The sequence below is a fragment of the Echiichthys vipera genome (genome assembly GCF_963691815.1).
Source record: "Echiichthys vipera genome assembly, chromosome: 22".
NCBI lineage: Eukaryota > Metazoa > Chordata > Actinopteri > Perciformes > Trachinidae > Echiichthys > Echiichthys vipera.
Window position 1 is genome coordinate 19796215 of NC_139847.1, and position 12991 is coordinate 19809205.

At 41.9% G+C, this 12991-nt stretch overlaps 1 protein-coding gene across 9 annotated transcripts in view; it reads right to left on the reverse strand.

Moving 5' to 3' along the window:
- Positions 1 to 12991, reverse strand: part of ehbp1l1a (EH domain binding protein 1-like 1a) — a 52360-nt gene that overhangs the window by 8558 nt on the left and 30811 nt on the right. For 6 of the 9 annotated variants that reach the window (XM_083937447.1, XM_083937446.1, XM_083937445.1 and 3 more), the window contains 7 exons: positions 9101 to 12988; positions 8945 to 9010; positions 4373 to 7701; positions 4229 to 4283; positions 3794 to 4000; positions 2934 to 3521; positions 92 to 2473 (listed from right to left, as the gene is read on the reverse strand). The exons of 1 other annotated variant lie outside the window; for it this stretch is intronic. In XM_083937447.1, the coding sequence (XP_083793573.1) occupies positions 92 to 2473; positions 2934 to 3521; positions 3794 to 4000; positions 4229 to 4283; positions 4373 to 7701; positions 8945 to 9010; positions 9101 to 12988 (10515 nt within the window). The remainder of the gene's footprint in view (positions 1 to 91; positions 2474 to 2933; positions 3522 to 3793; positions 4001 to 4228; positions 4284 to 4372; positions 7702 to 8944; positions 9011 to 9100; positions 12989 to 12991) is intronic. 2 more of the 9 variants (XM_083937444.1, XM_083937448.1) reach the window with 2 other exon arrangements.

The following is a 12991-nucleotide window of genomic DNA, read 5'->3' on the forward strand; positions in this document are numbered from 1 at the left end:
AATTACAAAGACATTAGAATTTCTGAAGTCTAGATAGTTAGTCAGTTATGAGCACACCCCCCACACCTTAATGTGTACTGACTAATCTTACCTTTCTTCCTCTATACAACCACCATCTACATCTATAGACACAAAGCCAAAGTCCAATTCTTCATCCCTTATTTCTTTTCTTGCATTTATTTCCATTGGTTCACTATCTTTAGCATCCTCTACATGCAGCCAGTCATCTTGAGATGATGCAACAGTGGACCTAACAACCCCTGCTTCTGGGATCGTTCCAGTGTCGGCTTCCTCACACGCTACCTCTGCCGGCTTCTCTGAGTCATCTAAAGCAATAGGCTTTTCTGTAAAGGTCCAGCCTTCAATTATTTCATCCAGGGTCTTCTCAGTGTCCTCTCCTGAGTCTACCTGAGGAAATTCTTCTCCCATTGCTTCTAGCACTTCCCGTTCCAACTCTGATGCCACATCATCTTCTCCTTGGATTGTGATAAAACCTCCTTCAGAGATCACACTTGAATCCAGCGAGGTTGAGCCTTGTTTAGTTTCCTTGCTAGTGACAGATGTATCCTCTGGCTTTCTCTGGGATAACTCCATTTCTAGGGGGAATAAATTGTCTACCGGTGATGTGCTATCTGAATAAGTCGCACTGAGGCGTTTCTTGGCCCTTGGCAATGGAACAGGCAAGCTTGACTGTTCATTCTTTTGAACTGATTCTTGAGCAGTGGTGTCCGTTACTGTGTGTGGCAGGCAGGGAGGTGTCATGATGTCCTCTGGGAACGAACCACTGAGACGTTTTTTTACTCTAGGTTTTGGTACAGGCAAGCTGGAAGTTCCTGGTGTCTTCTCTGAGATATGACTATCCTCAATGGTCAATCTGCTTCTCCTCAGCATTACTGGTGCCACCTCTTCTGTAGATGCAGAAGGTTCATCACACAACTGTGGGGAACCTTTGCCGTGATGTACCTTTGACGATTCTTTAGTTGTTGGGGAAATCGATAAAGAACCACCTTGCCTTGATGCACATCCATCTTCTTCATGGGAAGCCTCAGATTTTCTCTCCATAGCAGTAATTTGTAATGGCAAGGAGCCACTGAGGTGTTTCCTTACACGAGGCCTTGGGAAACGAAGAGTTGTTTGTTTGTCCGTCTCTGCTTCTGCTATCTCTGATGCATCCACGGATCTCTTAGAAGATGTGATGTCAACCGTACCAACAGATGTTTCACAAGCTGTATATGACTGCTTTATTTCTTCCAAAACAGTGTTGTTGACCTGGGCTGGTCCTACAGACTCCTTGTCACTGTCCTTTTTGCCAGATTTATTTGAGGGCAATTTCTTGCCACGTTGTGGAAGACATATCTTCTTGATGATTGAGAGAGAAGCAGTTTGCTCAACATGAAATATCTTGAGTTCTGGCGTTGGGGTGATGCTCTCAATTCCCTTTGTTTCCAAAGGAGGAATTAAGTGAGAAGAATTCGGGACAGATCTATCAATGTCTTTCTTGGGCCATTTTGGGCTACAAGAGGTTTGCTCTGTGTCCTTTGAGGAGATCACTCCTGTGTCTGTGTCTGACTGTAGAGAGGCACTCCCAACAAAATCTGTTTCTTGAGAGTGTTGTTTGGTTGTTTGGTCTTTTCTTGAAACAGGTTGTGAAGGGATCATTTCAGTAGCTGTTTCACCAGGTTTATCAATGCTCTGTAAAGGTTCAAGAGGTCCTAAGGTATCAGAGCTTCTCTCAGAGGGTTGAGGATAAACAGCATCCGTAGTTTTCAAAGCAGAACTGACTTGGGCTTTCAAATCCTGTTGGTCATTAGCATTTGGAAGAGATGTCTCTCTAGTGGCACTGTCTTTTCTCCTCAGAGGCTTGCAAGGGGTAGTTTTATTTGGAGTTTCAGATGGCAAACTACCATCTCTTCTTTTCACACGAGGAGGTGCAATAACATCCATGGATATTTGCACAGATCCAACTTCTCCTTTTTGTCTTATGTCACCTGTGTGTGCTGTCACTTGAGCACTAACCATTTCTTGGTCATAACCAGTCTGAGGTACACCGAAAGGAATGCTACTGTCTCCTTTCTTTGTGCAGGAAGATCGATCAGTGGCAGGTTGTATCTCACCTGTAGCATCTTTCCTGATAGACTTTACTAGAACAACTTCAGGGAGGGGCTTGACTGACAAACCATCAGATTTTTGCTTGTGGTCTGGTGTTAAATCCTTCCTTCTGAGTGGCCTTAGAGGAACATTGTGTTTTTCTTGATCACCCCCTTTCTGCCTAGGTTCTGGAACTTTTCTCCTGGGCTTTCTGCCTCGCTGAGGGACTCTAATATCAGCTTGTGGTCCAACTGAAGTAATATCCTGTATATCTGAGGGTTTGTCCATGAGTATCTCTCCATGTACATTAGCATCGCTCAGTGATACATTTGTTGTGGGCTGCAGGGAAGTGGCAGACATGTCCTTCATGCTTGTTTGTTGGGGGCTTAAGGAAAAGAAAGGACACGCTTCAGAATTTGCTGACCTTTACTTTGTCATATAGTTGTACCATGCACCCATTTCCAACCAATTACAGTAATTTGCTCAACCAAAAAGACAGCAACTGAATCTTATGACACATTGTAAAATTCCATCCTGCCAATTTCAATATTCTGCTTTAGTGATCTTGTGTACATGCACTATGTCATTGAAACGACACAGCAGCACATAAAGCACATAAAGACACAGTCGCCCTTAACACCTACGCAAAACGCTACACAAAAAGGAAACATTACCATTCCTCATCACAATGCCAATCTTTACTGTCATTTTAAATAGTTGACCATCACAATTTCCTGACTAGTATGCAGAACAAGAGACAATGTTATCGCCAACAATGCATTACATTTACACTATCACACCGTGCAACAAAACATTTAACTGGGTCATTGTCCCCCAGCACTCACCCTTTATCCAGCTGTGAAGAAGTTGACACTGTCCTAACCTCATCCTGTTCTGTCTCAGTCTGGTGCCCTCCAAACAAACTTCCAATGCACACTGATGTTTCAAAAGAGTCCTGCCCTGTAAGTGATGGCTCCTTTGTAAGCCATTGATCAATAGAGGCTTCTTGTCTCTCTACTTGTTCACTATCTTCCTTTGATATTTCAGTTATATCTGCCTCTGTCAGAGGTGGCCATTTCTTCATGTTTGCACAAACCAAAAACCCTTCATCACTGTCGGTAGTTGGTGATGGAGATGCTGATCGATCACCTACCAAGTCCCACATGTAAGGCTCAGCACTTGTAGGAAATTCAATATTATGTTTAGTGCAAATGTCTTCAAACTGGCCCTCTATCTTCTCTACGGGAGTAGTGTCGTCCACATAATGTGCTGAAAACTCATCTGAAGGGTTCAGTGTCTTGTCTTTCAGATCCATAGAAGAGACAGCCTTGGGTTGGTGCTCCACTTCAGCTAAAGTAGAGCTAGACGGCCCCAAAATGGATGCTACTGTGTCATAACTGGGAGACATGGATACTGGAGTGAGTGAGTGAAACCTGGAACCATGCAAAGACAATGGTTTCAATGATCATGTAGCTAATTAAAGAAACCAGTGAGTATCCAGTGAATGGTTAGTAAAATTAAATCCCATGCAAATGTAGTCCAGTTTTTACTTTACCACAAACTTGGAATGTCAAAATCTACATTTGAAAATAGAATGAGCTTAATGTATGACAAAGTGGACCATAAATTAACTCCATTCAGGGTTACCAATAATCGATGCACATGTTGCATGCTTGACATTATTTCACACCAGTCTTACACTTACCCCTTGTGGAAAACACCCACAATTGCCTTTACTAATCCTGATGTCTCTTCCTCTTTTGCTGTCAAAGCAGTTTTTGCATGTTTTTCTGTAATTGTTCCCTCCGCCTCCAATACCTCCCAACCCAAGACACCAGCTGTCTCTGTTTTGTCGAATGGGTTCTTCCCTGTTTGGGCTTCCTCTGCTACTATCCTCTCTATTTTTGATTTGCTGAGGACCCAGATACAGAGTAGTTTAAGGTGTGATCTACAGAACTCAGGCAGCAACACAATAAAAATGTAATGAAATACAGCCTTCACAGAGATGCTGAAATCTACCATGCACTGTGTTGTCAAGTTAAAGCTACCGTTTATTGGTCCAAACAGTCCATATTAGGCAAGCTCTAAACCAAGTCCTTTCACAGCAAACAAATCAAGAGCACTGGGCCCTTGTTCTTACCTGTTATCTACACAAAGGTCTATCTTTTGCTTTGCACCGCCTTTGAAATTCTCTTCTGTCATAAAAGCAAACATAGTAAAATACACAAAACCAGGACAAAGAAAGGTGAATATGATCTCAATCTTCACACTGTGAATGTCTCACCATATGCAAGTGCTGTGCTGGGGAGGCTAAAAGATGTGAAGGGAACACCAGGCATTCTTGGGTCTTTGAAATATGACTGAGTTGACTGTGCGTGAGACAATTCTTGTGATGTATGCTTCTCAGTAGAACAGGGGACTGGAATTGTTTCCTTCTTTTTTGGATTCAATTGTGAAATGCTGGGGAGCCCGGGGGTTTGAGTCAAATGTGGACATGATGGAGCAATTGCGACCATGTACTTAATTTCATCTTGTTCATGTCTATCTTTCGCTGGGACTTCTGCAATGACAGCAGTTTTCTCATTCTGCAGCTTCTCAAACAAGGACTTGCTGTGTGCTGTCCTAATTTGTACATTTGTACATTCAGAGCTAAGCATCCTTGCTGATGGGAAACCTGGAATACACGAAACACATGGAGCACATGTGTATAAGCTGACCATGTTCGGTGGTCTGTTTACTATTTGAGCAGAAGGAAAACCACATGCTCTGGCCTCTTTTGGGCAGGATGTCACTAATGTCACCATGCCTTTCATGTTGTAAAAATGTAGCTTGTCCTGTCCAACAAGTGACAAAATCATGTGTCCCCTCTTCTCCTGAGGCTTTATCAAAAATGTTTTTGATTCATTTATCCACTCTGTGCTTGGGATTGTGGTCATAGATGCAAATCCTTGAAGACTTGAAGCACTAGAGCAGCAAGGTACCAAACGTATCATATTAGGTTCGATCTTGGATTTGGTTTGAGGAGCAGAGGGGAACCCTGGAATCCTGGATGCTTCTGGGCAAGATGGTGCTAAGGCAAACATTGTTTTCAGAGTTTCTCCGTCTTTATTGGGACTGTTTATCACGAAAACTGTCTCCTTTGATGGCTTATCACACAAAGTGTGTGGATCAAAAACCCATTTAAATGTTGAGGCCCCTTCAAAAGAAGCACACCCAGGGAGATTGGATACTTTGGGGCAAATAGGCACAAGACACAGCATATTATATTGTGGAACAGATGGACAGCCTGGTGTCTTTGTTGCTCTTGGGCAAGAAGAAACCAAAGCAAGCATTTTGTTTGGTTTGGCTATTTTAATTGCTGAGCTGTTAATCTTACACTGAATGTCTTTTTGTGGTCTGTGCATCAGTAAACCTAGTTCCTTACCCCACCCTTCTTCCCTGTGCTCTTCAATGGATGCAATTCCAGGTATGATAGAAACTAGGGGGCACAAAGGAACAAGGTTTAGTACATTAAGGCTATAATACACCATTTTGGGATTTGGAATAGATGGGAATCCAATTGTCCTTGACACTTTAGGACAGGATGGTACACATGAAACCATATACTTTGCTATGTTTTTGTTGTCAGTGAATGTGTCAAATATGACCGTCTTCTTTGGTAGCCTCTTCAGCAATGACTCCTCCTCTGTTACCCATCCTACACTCACATCCCCATCAACTGATGGGAATCCAGGAATTTTGGAAACTTGCGAGCACAATGTAAAAAGACTGATAATATTTGGGGTATTGGGATTTGGATGAGAAGGAAATCCCGGCGTCCGTGCCTCTTTTGGACAGGATGGTACAAGAGAAACCATTGCTTTCATTGCTCTCTTATCTCCTTCATATCTGTCAATCAATGACACCTGCTTGTCTTTCAGTCTTGTTTCATATAGTGGTTCCCTGCTCATGGTCCACTCTTTTGATTCATTAGATGATGGAAATCCTGGTATTCGTGACACTTTTGAGGATGAGCTTGAAAGACTGACCATATTTGTCATGTCAACAACACTAACCTTTCTGGGTTTTGGTACAGAGGGAAAGCCAGAGATGAGTGATTCTCTTGGGCAACTTTGTGCAAGAGACACGGCTCCTTTCATGTCTTTGTCCATTTTATCGTTCTCCAGGAGTAACACAGGCTCTTTATTTATTTGCTTCTCCCATAATGGCTGATGAATAATGTTCCAGTCTTTGTTGTCAGCTTTAAGCATTGAAGGAAAACCAGCCATACTTGAGGTGGCTGGGCAGGATGGAAGGAGATTGACCCTACTAAACCTATAAGTGATAATTGTAGGTTCCAGAGCAGATGGAAACCCAGGGATGCAAGCTTGTTTTGGGCATGATGGAGCTAAAGCTGACATGCCTCTCATGTCATCACTGTAAGGTCTCTCTTCAATCAGGACTGTGTGGATTTTTGGCTGTGTTATCCCAAGGGGTTTGTAATCTGTAGCACAGCTTTTGCTCAAATGTCTCATTAATGATGGAACACCGTCAATACAGGAGGTTTGGGGGCAAGTGCTTAAAAGGCTCATCATGTCCGATCCATGATGTGCAAAACCAAGTTGTGGAATTGAAGGGATGCCTGGTATGCAAGAATGCTCTGGGCAAGTTGGGACCAAAGCTCCCATACGTTTTATTTCATTCTGCTCTTTTGGTGGCACTATCATGACAACAAGTTCAGTCTTCATTTTCTTCTCCAAAAGTGGTTCCTGTTGAGATACCCATGACCGGTTACTGGCTTTACTGATAGATGGTGAACCAGGTATATTTGATATACTTGGACAACAGAGATACATATCCACCATATTCAATCCATAAAAAACGAAACTGTTTTGTGGTGCAGATGGAAACCCTGGATTTCTGGCCTCTCTTGGGCAAGAGGGTACCAGCAAAACAATGTCTTTTTTGTTCTTTTCATCATCCTTTGATGCATATTGTGGTAATATCTCCTTCATTTTTGATTGTTTCTCCCAGAGTGGTTTTTGGTCTAAAAGCCAGTATTTTTCTTTTGGAGGCACTTTTGATGGCATGCCAGCAATGTTTGTCACACTGGGACATGCTTCCAAGAAAGTGGACTGTTTATACTCAGGCTTCACATACTTTGGCACACATTGTTCACAAGGAGAGGATGACTTTTTATCCACCATTTTATTGGTATTCCAAGTAGACCTGCTGTCCAGTAGGCATTCATTTGTTTCTTTAGCAGTAGTAGTGAACTCAAATAAGCCGCTAACTGGTGGGCATGTTGGCAATTGATCTTTCATCCCAACTTCTATATTTGTCTTGATTTGATCACCAGTGTCTAACATCATGGAATTGAGACTTTCTTTTATCATTTCTGTTTCTTCCTCCAATGTGTTTCTAGTTACCTCTGTAGCCTTCGGTAGCTCCTCCCATAGTATGGTCTTGTCTGTAGGACATTTTATTTTAGTGGCCTTTGGTAGCTCCTCCCATACTATGGTCCTGTTTGGGAGATATTTTTCTAACTCATCATTTATTTGGGTCTGGGATGTGGGTTCTGCTGCACCGGCAACAATCGAGCATGATGGCTGTAGGGAAACCACGTTTTCATGTCTAAAGAGAAGGTAAATGCAAAGGCATCGTCAAAGTTTACAGTTGGAAGATGCCAAATAAAAATAATAATGCACAGTATTACAACTATAGCATACTATACTACAACTATAACATATGATAGCAACGTTGAGAAAAACTATAAACTTAACTATAAAAGAACTATATCACTACTCATCATTCTTTTAAAAAGGGATTTTATTCTTATGCATGCAATTTCAACAAATGCTATTAATTCCAAACAGCCTGTATTTAAAAATAAAACTCCACTAGAGTTAAAAAGCTGCACTGCAAACAAAACATCATGCCACAGCATTTGCTCAGGTTGATTTGAAAGCTACAGTTATAAAAGTCAGTGCAGTAAATCCAGTGTTAATACTGAACGAAAAACATACTTCAAACTAGAAAAGTGCTCTCAGTGCAGATCTCCATCAGTTGTATCTCTCTATCCCTTCCCAAACAAAGAAGAGTTGGCTTTCACCATTTGTCCCTCCCGGTAAAGCCCTGAGTGGGACTGTTAATCCCCCACCCAAACATTCTGACCATGCATACACGCTTGGCACTGAACAACAGAGTTAAGTGATTGTATCTAAATTAAGAGACCGGTAACATTGGTTTGAGATGTCTATTGTAGATGTCTATTTTGTTGATTTTCATTTTATACATTTATGGAAGCTAAGCAGCGTTCTGTGGAATCACAATCAAATGTGCATTAATGAATGTAACTTTAAGATATATAATGCGAGTGATACATTTCTTTTTTTTACATTTGAGCATTAATTTCTTGATTATTAAATAGGTTTCTTCGTAAAGTTAGTTTCAACATGAGTGTAAGTGCTATAATTAAATCATTGGACATCCTTCTGATGTTTAATAATAATTATGACTGAGATTTTAATGGCATGGTGGTTTGAAGAAAAATGTAATGAGCTCATGGTATGGACGCTACAAATAGCCACAGACAACTGCTCTGGCACTGTTGAAGAACCTCACATATTCCTTTGTGGTATTTCTCATTGACACCGATTTATTTGTCTTTCTACATCGATTAATTGGATTCCACCGGGTGCGGGTACAGGTATGGATGCCTCTGCACTGCAATCCGACTGGAGCAATTGGTGCCATTCTAGACAAATAACTGAGTTTGAACTTAAAATGTGCAGTCAGATGGTGTTAAGATAAAGCAGATGCAATATTGTGGAAATGCAAAACATCATTGCATCACTGGACAGACAAGGCAACCCACCTCTTCCTAACACTCAAGAATATTGGCAGGTCAGGAATGGAGTGCCACATTCTAAAATGCAAATTTCTGAAAACAGAATCGACAGACATATGTTTCAAAATTGAATCTGCTGACATCACAGAGATAACTCTACCTCCAACTCTACAACTCACTCACCCTTTTTCTAGAACAGCTATTTCCTCAGCCTCAATCGGTATCCAAACGCCCTGTTCATCTTTATGTCTCTCCAAAGCTGAGCACATGCCAGATTTTGTTTTCTTCGTGTCAAGATCTAATCTGGTTGGACTGGCCTCATCCCATAACATCTCAATCCCATTAACTTTAGAGGATGGTTGGTCCACTTGGATCTTATAATTTGATGATGGCAAGTCTTTGTCCGCACTGCTACAGGTTGATGAGTCAATCATTCTTTGTTCTACATCCTCCATTACATCTTGTTCAGGGAGAATTAACTGCATAGATGTCCCTCTGACAGAAACCTTACAAAGGTAATGTTCTTCCAGTGACAGCTGTTGACTCATAAGGTTTTCTCTTTCCTTTCCAATTGTTTTTGTTCCTGGCCACCCATTTTCTGAATGGTGCACATGTGTTGATGGTATCCCAAGAACAGAAGCTTTTTTGGGGCAAGATGGCACAATATTTATCATATTCGGAAGCCGTACTACATTAGGCAGTGGAACTGTTGTGAGAGAAATGTTTGGACAAGAAGGTTCAAGAGAAAGACTTGCCCTTATTATATCTTTGTGAGGAGGACTATACTTTGTGTAAAACTGACTAGAGTCTTGCTTCTTCATTATCAGCACTGGCCAGCCCCCTACTTTAGATTCAGAAATAATCGACACTCTTGAGGGGAAACCAATGATACTCGACTGTCTTGGGCAACAAGGCAGCAACTGTACCATCTCTAGATTGATTTCCACAATGCCATCCACAGCTTGGGGTCGTGGAGCGGATGGAAATCCAGTGTTCAGGGCTTGCCGTGGACATGACGGAAGCATACTCAGCATTATTTCTTTGTTCTGACATGACATTTCCTTAACTTTAAAATCTTGGTGAACAACCCCATACTTTCTATTAAATTTGGCTTCCCAAAGTACACCTTTGTCCACAAACCAGCCATCAGAATCATTTATCGTACTATTCTTTGCAGGTAGACCTGGAACTTCACTGTTTTTTGGGAAAGTGGCTAAGGATTTTAACATGCTGAAAGCCTCTTTCAGCACAGTTTCCACTGGTCTCTCTCCTGCCTTAGAGGGAATTCCAGAAATAAATGAGTGTTTTGGACAGGGTGGCAACATTGATACCATAATTCTAACCACTGCCTTTACTTTAAAATACATGTTATGGTCATGTATTATTGGCAGTCTTCCTGAGTTTGTTAATGGCCTTTCCCATACTGGTCTTTTGTCTACACTCCATTTTGCCTCATCAGTCTCACAGTGGAATCTTGAGGGTATTCCACATACTGTGGAATGTCTTGGACAAGTAGGCAGCAGATTGATCATTCTTGGTATTTCTGCCAACACCTGACATGACACTGAGGGAAAGCCTGGTAAACAGGCTGTCCGTGGACATGAGGGCAATATTGATACCATATTTATGATCTTATCACAATCATAACAGAACACATTAACATCCTGTAAATTAAACGTAATTGTAGACTTCACCCTGGGGAGAAGCAGCGACTTACTTTCCATTAGCCACTCTAACTGTTTGGTGGTATCTCTAAGTGGCATTCCTGGAACTCTAGATTCCTTTAAACAACTAGGCATTACATTTACCATAGTTGGGCCATCTTCTAATGTCAGTGTCAGAGCAGAGGGAAACCCAGGTACACTAGCATTCTCAGGGCAAGAGGGCAATATTGCACTCATACTTTCAGCCGTGTTTTTGTCAAAATTCAAAACTGCATTTAGAATCTGAACTTTCTTTTTGATAAATGGGTTCTCCGACTGTAAGCTTTTAGAAGCAAACCATGTATCAGAGCTGGACAAACCAAGTTTTGTTCTGGTCTTTGAAGGCCAACCAGGGATTCCACTATGTATGGGGCATGAAGGCATAACATTAACCATACTGGGCTCAGGTCGTGGAGCAGAGGGTAGCCCAAAGACTTTGTCTTTTTGTGAGCAACTTATCAACACATCTACTATATCTTTAGGGATTTCTGTGTCTTTTGTTATCCACTGAACAATGTAAGCTTGTGTTTTCTTCTCAGGTCTCTTGGTAATTAATGGCCTTAAGGCATGCCAATCTCTGTTCTCTAAATAGTTTTGAGCTTGAGATGGCATTCCAGGAGTTTGGGTCTGTTTAGGGCATACAGGGACAAGACTGACATTACTCTGTAATAGCTTCTGGGGTCCTGTGGGCGTACCACCAAGGCAAGTTCTCACAGGGTAAGTGGGCAACATGACCACTGAACTGTCTGGATCCTGAGCAGCACCTGGGGAAAAATCTGGAATAAAGACTTCAGCTCTACTCAAAGGCTTCTCCATCAAATTATTCCTGGTTATATCCAAACCCTCACCTTGAGCACTAACTAGTTCTTTAGAGGGTAAACCAATGACTCTGGTTTTTCTTGGGCATGTAGGCAAAAAAATTGCCATGCTGGGTTCTTGACTTAGTGCAAATGGAATACCAGGCGCACTAAGTTCATTTCTTGGCAAAGAGGAAATCCCAGGGATTGTTTCCTTCCAGTGACAAGATGGTAACACATCTACCATATGTTTTATATGTTCTTCCTCCTCGTGTGACTTTTCCTGAACCAGTACAGGATTACTTCTCAACGGTCGATCTAAAATGAATTTCCTCAAAATGTGCCAGCTGTCATTATATGCTATAACGCTTTCTCTACCTGGCATACCTGCAATCATTGTCTGTTTGGGGCATGTAGGGAGAAGACTGGCCATACTTGAAGAATTTGAAGCCTTCTGCAATGGTGCAGAAGGGAACCCTGGAACACTGGCCTTTCTAGAACATGTTGGCAACATGGCCACCATAACTTTAATCATATTGGTATCATTAACAGCTTGTTCCTGAACACAAGACATGTGTGAAACAAATGCTTCTTTTATCTGCAATGGTTTCTTCCATAGGGAACCTCTGTCCCAAACACTCTTATCATATCCAGTCAGCAATCCAGCAGCAGCTAACCCTGGAATGCTGCAAATTCTGGGACACAGAGGTAAAAGACAAGTCATATTTGGCTCACGTTTCAGAGCAGATGGGAATCCAGGAATACTGGCAGACCTGGAGCAGGATGGTGTTAAGTCCACCATTTTTCCAAATACTGCACTACCCTGATAAAGGGAACTTGCATAACCTGAATACAAGAGTAAAGGAAGTCTGTTGCTGGGTAAACTTAGAGACCAAACCCTGTCATCAGGCCAAGCTAAAACCTGTGAATATTGTAAAGATGGCATGCCAGGAATCTTGGAATATTGTGGGGAACCTGAGTTTGACTTAATCATACTTGGCACCTCTACGGTCCCTTCAATCTGAGCTTCAGGCTGTGAAGTGGATGGTGAATGAGAACTCCCTGTTGTGCATAATGGACCAAGTTCCACCTTAGATATATACATACTGTCAGCAGAGCTTGGTGACACAAGTTCCTGTGTAGCTCTCATATCTCTTTCACACAACGGTCTCTTATCCATAGACCAAGACACACTTTCAGTTCTCCCTTCCTCCAGACCATGTTCTGGGTGCAGACTCTGCACTTCAAAGCTTTTTGTGGAAGACAGTGTAAAATCCACTTTAAATTCTTCTCTTTGTTTTGATAAATTGTCTGTTTTGTCCTGCTGTGCTGCGAGAAACCCAAAATTAGAGTCCAATCTTGAAGTGACTTGGTCTGAGGCAGTCATGTTGTTTTTCTTATCCATAACAAGTAATGGAGCAACAGGGCTTATTTTTTTAATGTTACTTTGTGGCTTCTCCCACTGTAAGTCTTTCACAATGGACCGTTCTCCAGACTGGGCTTCAGGTGTTCGGTTCATCACCATTGGAGGAAAAGCAGAACTGGCATCTCTAGGACAAGATGACACATTTCTG